General features: G+C 44.7%; 1 protein-coding gene across 1 annotated transcript; it reads right to left on the reverse strand.

Annotated features, from left to right (window-relative positions):
* Window positions 1–3,864: 3,864 nt before the first annotated feature.
* parlb (presenilin associated, rhomboid-like b) lies at window positions 3,865–8,835 on the reverse strand. Its single transcript, XM_076975939.1, has 10 exons — window positions 8,679–8,835; window positions 7,976–8,144; window positions 7,697–7,837; window positions 6,895–6,943; window positions 6,708–6,803; window positions 6,321–6,470; window positions 5,996–6,066; window positions 5,783–5,884; window positions 5,198–5,295; window positions 3,865–4,983 (listed from the first exon to the last, which is right to left on the reverse strand). The coding sequence occupies exons 1-10, from the start codon at window positions 8,747–8,749 to the stop codon at window positions 4,869–4,871; spliced, it is 1,062 nt and encodes a 353-aa protein (XP_076832054.1). The 5' UTR covers window positions 8,750–8,835; the 3' UTR covers window positions 3,865–4,868.
* Window positions 8,836–9,921: the final 1,086 nt, after the last annotated feature.

The following is a 9,921-nucleotide window of genomic DNA, read 5'->3' on the forward strand; positions in this document are numbered from 1 at the left end:
ATCTTAGACCTCAAGATGAACCTTTGCCCAGTGCTACAGAAGCACAGAGGGACACGGTAGCATTCAACAGCATTCAAGTGCCATCTAGGTTGTTACCAGACTCTCCCCCGTTGCAACAATCACAAGACACCAACAGACATTACTACAGTTAGTATCAGCACCAAGTAATGCTGGTTTTCCCATTCCCAGCCATTTAATTTAAGTTAGCCTACACTTACCTTTTCTGAGATCCCTGAATCTCAGTAGTACCTGGTATGATGGTTTATTTTTGGTGTTCTTATAGCTGGAACACGCTGAAAATGTCAATTAAATCTGAGTTGCTGGACCCAGTCACTGTGTTAATATTGATTTTGGGTCATTCACCCTGAAACACAGCGGTCAAACTGAATGACGTGTGTGGGGAAGACCCCACGAGTGTCCCACAGAGAGAAGAGCCAATCAGAAAGTGAAAACCAGTGCTGTTTTTCACTCCAAAAACTTGGTCACACACACACAATTGATTTGAGGCCGCCTAAATCACCACAACAGCGACAGATGACATAGCAGTGGTGACTGAGCTGATACAGGTAAGGACGGTGAGGTGTGTTTGTGTGTGTATATATATATATATATATATATATATATATATATATATATATATATATATATATATATATATATATATATATACATATACACACACACACACACACTGCAGTGTACTTAGTTAAGTAGATATAAAAATTGTAGTAAAGTCCTTTATTAAGCAAAGTGCTTACATACACACACACACACACACACACACACACACATATATATATATATATATATATATATATATACATATGTGTGTGTGTTTACTGTTTAGAGTGAGGTGCCACATGTCTGAAGCAGTAAAGTTGTGTTTAGGCCCCACCCCCCCTTAACGAGTTCCAGTCAATCATTTCTTTTTACCTGGGATCAAAGTCCCTGACCAGAAGCTACAATGTAGAACAGCAGTTTCAACAGAGCATTAAACACAATCAACCTGCAATCTTTTACACACACACACACACACACACACGCACACACACACACACACACACACACACACACACAGTATTTTATTACACAGGAGGTTTCAAGCAGATTTCACAAGTAAGGAGGACACATGTACCAGTGATGATGGAGGAAGATTTTAAAGAGCACCCAGCAATCACAGCCAGGTGGTTTACCTGTTAAACCTCATCATCGTACGTGGTTTACAGACACGACCCCATCCTCCTCTACTGTGTAGACCTGTTAAACCTCATCATCACATGGTTTACAGACACGACCCCGTCCTCCTCTACTGTGTAGAGCTGTTAAACCTCATCATCACGTGGTTTACAGACATGACCCCACCCTCCTCTTTGTAAACCTGTTAAACCTCATCATCACGTGGTTTACAGACATGACACCGTCCTCCTCTACTGTGTAGAGCTGTTAAACCTCATCATCACGTGGTTTAGACATGACACTGTCCTCCTCTACTGTGTAGACCTGTTAAACCTCATCATCACGTGGTTTACAGACATGACCCCACCCTCCTCTTTGTAAACCTGTTAAACCTCATCATCACGTGGTTTACAGACATGACACCGTCCTCCTCTACTGTGTAGACCTGTTAAACCTCATCATCACATGGTTTACAGACATGACCCCGTCCTCCTCTACTGTGTAGACCTGTTAAACCTCATCATCACGTGGTTTACAGACACGACCCCATCCTCCTCTACTGTGTAGACCTGTTAAACCTCATCATCACGTGGTTTACAGACACGACCCCGTCCTCCTCTACTGTGTAGAGCTGTTAAACCTCATCATCACGTGGTTTACAGACACGACCCCGTCCTCCTCTACTATGTAGACCTGTTAAACCTCATCATCACGTGGTTTACAGACACGACCCCGTCCTCCTCTACTGTGTAGACCTGTTAAACCTCATCATCACGTGGTTTACAGACACGACCCCGTCCTCCTCTACTGTGTAGAGCTGTTAAACCTCATCATCACGTGGTTTACAGACATGACACCGTCCTCCTCTACTGTGTAGACCTGTTAAACCTCATCATCACATGGTTTACAGACATGACCCCGTCCTCCTCTACTGTGTAGAGCTGTTAAACCTCATCATCACGTGGTTTACAGACACGACCCCGTCCTCCTCTACTGTGTAGAGCTGTTAAACCTCATCATCACATGGTTTACAGACATGACCCCGTCCTCCTCTACTGTGTAGAGCTGTTAAACCTCATCATCACGTGGTTTACAGACATGACACCGTCCTCCTCTACTGTGTAGACCTGTTAAACCTCATCATCACATGGTTTACAGACATGACCCCGTCCTCCTCTACTGTGTAGAGCTGTTAAACCTCATCATCACGTGGTTTACAGACACGACCCCGTCCTCCTCTACTGTGTAGACCTGTTAAACCTCATCATCACATGGTTTACAGACACGACCCCGTCCTCCTCTACTGTGTAGAGCTGTTAAACCTCATCATCACGTGGTTTACAGACATGACCCCACCCTCCTCTTTGTAAACCTGTTAAACCTCATCATCACGTGGTTTACAGACATGACACCGTCCTCCTCTACTGTGTAGAGCTGTTAAACCTCATCATCACGTGGTTTAGACATGACACTGTCCTCCTCTACTGTGTAGAGCTGTTAAACCTCATCATCACGTGGTTTACAGACATGACCCCACCCTCCTCTTTGTAAACCTGTTAAACCTCATCATCACGTGGTTTACAGACATGACCCCGTCCTCCTCTACTGTGTAGACCTGTTAAACCTCATCATCACGTGGTTTACAGACACGACCCCATCCTCCTCTACTGTGTAGACCTGTTAAACCTCATCATCACGTGGTTTACAGACACGACCCCGTCCTCCTCTACTGTGTAGACCTGTTAAACCTCATCATCACGTGGTTTACAGACACGACCCCATCCTCCTCTACTGTGTAAACCTGTTAAACCTCATCATCACGTGGTTTACAGACATGACCCTGTCCTCCTCTACTGTGTAGAGCTGTTAAACCTCATCATCACGTGGTTTAGACATGACACTGTCCTCCTCTACTGTGTAGACCTGTTAAACCTCATCATCACGTGGTTTACAGACACGACCCCATCCTCCTCTACTGTGTAGAGCTGTTAAACCTCATCATCACGTGGTTTACAGACACGACCTCGTCCTCCTCTACTGTGTAGACCTCATCTATTAAACTTCATCAGGTCGTTTCCTCACCGCCACAGATTCCCACTAAGTTCACAATGTACTGCTGTGATATGCAGATAGACATCTGGGTGTGAACCTCCTTCAGTAGCCAGATGAGAGAGGGTAAGAGAGGAAGAAGGGAAGAAAGGAAGAGGAAGAGGGGAGAGAGGAAGAAGGGAGGAAGGGAAGAGGGTAAGAGAAGAGGAGAAGAGAGGAAGAGGAGAAGAGAGGAAGAAGGGAAGAAAGGAAGAGGAAGAGGGGAGAGAGGAAGAAGGGAGGAAGGGAAGAGGGTAAGAGAAGAGAGAAGAGGAGAAGAGAGGAAGAAGGGAAGAGAGGAAGAAGGGAGGAAGGGAAGAGGGTAAGAGAAGAGGAGAAGAGAGGAAGAAGGGAAGAGGGGAAGAGAGGAAGAAGGGAGGAAGGGAAGAGGGTAAGAGAAGAGGAAGGGAAGAGGGGAAGAGAGGAAGAAGGGAAGAGAGGCTTCTGGGTTCACCACATTGTGCTCCTGCATTCCATTCCTCTCCATGTGAACAAAGCACTCTTTATTTTCATTGTCAACAGCCACTCAGAGATCAGGGACGAGTTCAGACTTTAAATAAACATTTTATTCATAAAAAAATCAAAAAAAAAAAAAAAAAAAAACTAAACACAGAAACCATATAACTAACTGTTATAACTAACAGACTCTGTAATACCGAGATGCCTGAACAGAGTTGTATACTGTAAATCTGAAGGTGTAAACCCTTACAAGAGCAGGGACATCTCGAATGAGAGCTGGGCCTGGGATGGGTGATGACCCTGTGCTAACGAGAGCTGGGCCTGGACTAGGTGATGACCCTGTGCTAACGAGAGCTGGGCCTGGGATGGGTGATGACCTTGTGCTAACGAGAGCTAGGCCTGGACTAGGTGATGACCCTGTGCTAACGAGAGCTGGGCCTGGGATGGGTGATGACCCTGTGCTAACGAGAGCCGAGCCTGGACTAGGTGATGACCCTGTGCTAATGAGAGCTGGGCCTGGGATGGGTGATGACCCTGTGCTAACGAGAGCTGGGCCTGGGATGGGTGATGACCCTGTGCTAACGAGAGCTGGGCCTGGACTAGGTGATGACCCTGTGCTAACGAGAGCTGGGCCTGGGATGGGTGATGACCCTGTGCTAACGAGAGCTGGGCCTGGGATGGGTGATGACACTCTGGGAATCTGGGAATTGTTCTGATCTTCATGTGTCTTAGTTAGAGGTGCTAAAAAAAGTCAAATGGCACCTTAAGGGATGAGTGAAGAAATTCCCACACACACCCCCACAAATGCACACGCATACTCTCACACACACCCCCCCACACACACACACTCTCCCACACCCCCCCACAAATGCACGCGCATACTCTCACACACCCCCACTCACACACACACACACACACACAAACACTCTCCCACACAACCACACACCCCCCCACACACACTCCCACACATACCCCCATGCACACGTACACACGCGCACCTTTAAACCAGGAAGGAAGCAATAACAAGAGGTCTGAATAAAGACTTGATTAGGACCTATGCATCTGTGTGACGTGGGAGAGTCAGAGAGAGTGTGTGTGTGTGTGTGTGGTCCGTGCATATGTTCCTCCATCTCTCTCCCAGTGCACTAGAGGGAGCCGTTGCCCCCGGCGCCAGGCCCCCGTGTTCGGATGTTGTGCCAAAACTTCACAAGTGGCTCTCGGTTCTTCCAGATCAGCTCATGACCGTAGAGGATATACCACCTACACACACACACACACACACACACACACACACACACACACACACACACACACACACACACACACACACACACACACACACACACACACACACACACCCCATCAAACATACATACCTAAACATAAGTGTGTGCACCCAAGTACAGAGGCACCCAGAAAACACACACACACACAACAGAACAACATGAGTACAGTGTACACGAGTGTGACTTACACGCCAAACAGAGCCCCTCCCAAATGAGCAGCGTGGTCAAAGAACTGCCATCCCATAATCAAGCCTGCTGTATCCAGGGCAATAATAGCTTTAAGTGCCTGTATTATGAAGCAGAATCACAGAGAAGACAAACGTGAGATCGATTTTTGAGGATAATGGTATAACCAGCAGTGTAAAGCACAACCACAGCTTTGGGATGAAATCTGATCGTGCACACGATAACGTATGCCAATACACACAATTTTAGTCTGTCTCTCATATTCCGATTTCTCTGTGTGTGATGGTATACTTTCTTATATCATGTGTATATAAGCAACATACCATGCGTGTTGGTGCTACATACCAATTACATAATTAAATGTTCAATAACTAAACATACATTGACATTTACAACATTGCATTATGGGTGAATTCTGTAAATACTGCATAATTAGTTTGTTCATTTAGTTTGGTCTTTATAAAATTAAATGTTACATTTGGTTTATAATCACATTTCTCATTGTTCTTGATAAATCAAGCAGCCTTTCGACTGCGAATGGCACTTTCCCTGACAGTGAGGTGTGTGAGGTGCTTGTGGGTTCTCACGTTTCCAGCAGTGAAGGTGTACATGGGGAGGAAGATCACAGCCAGCTTCGCTTCTGGCATCTTGGTGCACACGGCCGCCAGCACGGTCATGATGGCCCCTGACTGAGAGACAGGGCTCGACGTCAACGCCACTTACTCACCAGACAGAGTGAAGGACGGTGAGAACGTGTCAGCTGTTGATCGTGATGGATAAACTGTGATGGATAAACTTACGGCACCCAGCGAGGGTCCCAGGCGTCCTGTGGCCGTTTTACACACGTAACTGACGAACGAGGAGATGACGCCTGAAGACAAGTTGACAGACGTCACACGGCAGCACAGAACAGATTACAACCCGCACAGCCACTCATACACACACGCACTGGTGCACTCACAAACTCACGCATACACACACTCACTCGTGCACGTGCACACACACACACTCACTCACTCACTCACTCACTCACTCACTCACTCACTCACTCACTCACATGCGCACTCACATGCGCACTCACATGCGCACTCACGCAAACTTGCGCCTCGCACGCAGAGGTAATACCTGCAGACAGGTAGACAGCCACGAACTGCTCCTTGCCCATCAGGTTGACGATGCTGGAGGAGAAGCTCCAGAGAACGTACATGTTGGCGGCCATGTGGAAGAGCGAGTAGTGGCTGAAGGTGGACAGCAGCATGGGCCAGCACAGCGCCTCTGTACAGACACACACACACCACAGCGTGGGCCACACACACCACAGCGTGGGCAACACACCAACACCGCTAACGTTATACAGAATCAAATTATCTACCTTACAGACAAAACAAACATCCCTGACAAAAATAGACATCATAATTACATGGACAACCATTTTAAACAGTGAACAAGCAGCACAACTTTGCCCTGTGAGCACGACGTGAGCACGACGTGAGCACAAGCGACGTGACTCACTGGAGGCAGGGTTAGACGTGAAGTACTTCACCATGGCATGCTGCAGTGCTGGAATTCGCCAACAACAAAACACCAGGGCGTTGACGGCTATGATGCCTGAGGGACACACACAACACACATGTTGAAACTGGAAGGTTATGGGAGAAAAGAGGATTTTGATGATTACTGAATGCTGGTGGGGTCAGACCTGTGACCGTTCTCTGGCCTTCACTCAGACTATTCCACCATTGATTCACCTGGTAATAAAGACACAGTCATCAAAATTGGGTCAGCAAATTTGACAGAAGGTCAGTAAATTTGAGGTGATTTTCTGTTGATGTACACCGCTAGGTGAGGAACTTTGGGTGTCATTTTAAATTCTGCTTTTAACTCTGAGAAGCTCATAAGTACAGTTGTGTGGGCATCTGTCCATGAAGAACAATTTCATCTTCCCTTCCACTGATCAAGGCAAGTCGCATGGACTTGGCAGTTTACCGGTCAAATCCGTAATGCCTGAAGCTACTTGGTGTAGCTCCAAGACTATTGACGGACACCAAAGAAAGAGGAGAGAATTACACCTGGATCTGCTCCCCCCACACACCTCGATTCAGTTGAATGTTTGATTATTTATTTTTACATGGCATGGCTCCATGGTTGTTTTAACTGTTGCCCCAAACTCCCAGAATTCTTTGTGGTGCTGTCTTTTCATTAAATCTTTTACAATTTCACTCAGGTGTTTGCATCCTCCTAGAAATCATATATTCAGTTATCTTTTGTCACTTTGCAACTCACAGTTATCATTAGTGATGTGTCTTAAAATTTTCTTGTTTAACCAACTTTTACTGTGTGGTTTTACGTGGGCTGACACTTTTTAAAATATGCTCTAGAAATAAATCTGACTTGACAGGAAGGCATGCACAGAGGCACCCACATGAGTGGGCATATGAACACACACACACACACACACACACACACACACACACACACACACACACACACACACACCTCACCTGTTTCCGAAAATCTCCTTGTTTCTGTGGTCGCAGTTTTTCCAGCCAATCAGCTCGTACTTCGTCAAAGTAGCTCTGCACACGGTACTTTAGGCTCTCGTACTGCCAGATCGCTGCAGCTCCAAACGAACAGCCTGTAAACTGACCTGGAGTCAGTACTACACGCCAACATGTGACCCTAACAGTGTGTGTGGGGTCAGTACCACATACATACAGTACTATAAGCTAGTACACAGGAAGACATGTGGGCAACACAGTGGCCCACAGCTGTCTACCTACCCCCACGGTGAAGACCAGCGGTTTGACCAATCGGCTGAACGACCTCTCTGGTTTATGTGGCACGGGCGGCTCCATCTGTGGCATCTCAGGGGTTTCTGTTTCCTTCTTGGGCTCTGCCCTCTTTGCTACCTTGCGAAAACCACATCTCTGCTGGTGGCAATGGAGAAACCTACACAACAAATATTCAATGTATTGTAGCACTAATACAATCAACTGATAAACTTATCATTAGAAGATTATAATATTAGATATTAATAAATATATAATTATTACATGGTGTATATTTTAATGCATACTCGTAAGATTAGTTCAAGGAAAATCAACCTGGCTGTCAGTTTATTACAGCAGTAGCAAGCAAGTGAGCTGTGCTGCAGTAAGATTACAACACAAGACGTGTCATGATGGGTGTTTGAACTCTAGTCTGATAGGAGTAATTACAGTCTATCTAATTACTCATTTAAAACGACTTGATTTCTGAAGGAACACTGAATGCCACTGCAGAAACATTTTCAAATGTATTAAAGTTACTTTACCCCACTGTCATCATATCAACCCGTTTACAAGGTAACACCAACTGAGTGAAGAACATATAACTCGCTATCGCTTCTGTGCATTTCTCCCGCTAAGTTACCATCTGTTGTCATTGTCAGTTGCACATACAACACTGTTATGTTAAATTTAAAGTTGTACTCGTAAAAACTACCTGCTTGCGCGGCTGTGTAGGAAGATAAAGTCCTCTTTAACCCATCTCACTACACAACTCCTCCACGCCATGACGAGAATGACCCCGGCGACCGGGCTCTACCGTTCACTACCGGGTCACAGCGGCAACCTGCAAAACAAACTCAGTGGCGCCCTCTAGAGGCAACAAAAATAAATAGCGCCGATAATGATCTTTTCCATCAATCACATTGCAAAATTGTGCTCTAAAGTACCCAATGATGTGTTTTTGCTGAAAAGCATTTTATAAATTTATTAATGGATTGTCTTTTATTGAAGCATTTACTTCAAGTGTACATCCGAGGACGAATACGTTTGTAACGGAGCTATCTAAAAGGAAGTGTATAACATCGTTGTAATACAGTTACAAATACCATATTTGGTACATATAATGTTCAAATAGTCCACATTTCATATTTTAATGAAAGTACATTGTCACGTTTATGTCATATTCACAGGATATTTTAAAATAATGTCCAGAATTGTGGCTGGTGCGGTAACAGTGAGTCAGTGCCATGTCTATGGATACACGTTGCATGGAGTACACTGCTGTTTATAGACCATTTATTTTCAAATGTATCATTAAAAAATAATTTATTATAAAAATTAAAGTATGGTTACTCAGTTGGTATTATTGGTTTACATCACAAATTTAGATATGTATTATTTATTTGTTTATAACACGTTTGACTGCAATCTACTATTATATGAACCCTGAAGATAACTGAATTATATTTCTATGTTCTTGTCACACTGAGTTTCTAATAAGAATATTACTTCAAAGTGCAACAAAAATGCCATTATGACTGGAAAAAAAAGTTTTTTAAAGCTTTCTTTCACTGTTTGGATTCTGTAGTTTTCCAATGTCACAATTGTTAATGTAATTTGTATATATACTTTAAATAATTTGTACATTTTTCAGGTTATGTCGTGTTCATTTGTTACTTTTCACACTGAAGAGGAATGTCTGTTAAAAATCATAATAAATTCATAACTGAAGAGGCCTAAGTATGTTGCCACATTATACACCCTTATTATTTATTAAATAACATTTAAGAACTTTCTTTCTTTCTTTAGTATAGGGCCTATACTATAGGCTACAGACGTCTAGATGTGAAGAATCAGGGCCTACATTTCCAGCTCAGGCGTTGCCACGCCACTGCATCCCCTCCTGCCTCGCGCCAGCCTCCGCGTGCACGACCACCACCCTAAAGCGCATGCGCGCG

This window comes from Brachyhypopomus gauderio, chromosome 16, assembly GCF_052324685.1.
Source record: "Brachyhypopomus gauderio isolate BG-103 chromosome 16, BGAUD_0.2, whole genome shotgun sequence".
NCBI classification, from domain to species: domain Eukaryota; kingdom Metazoa; phylum Chordata; class Actinopteri; order Gymnotiformes; family Hypopomidae; genus Brachyhypopomus; species Brachyhypopomus gauderio.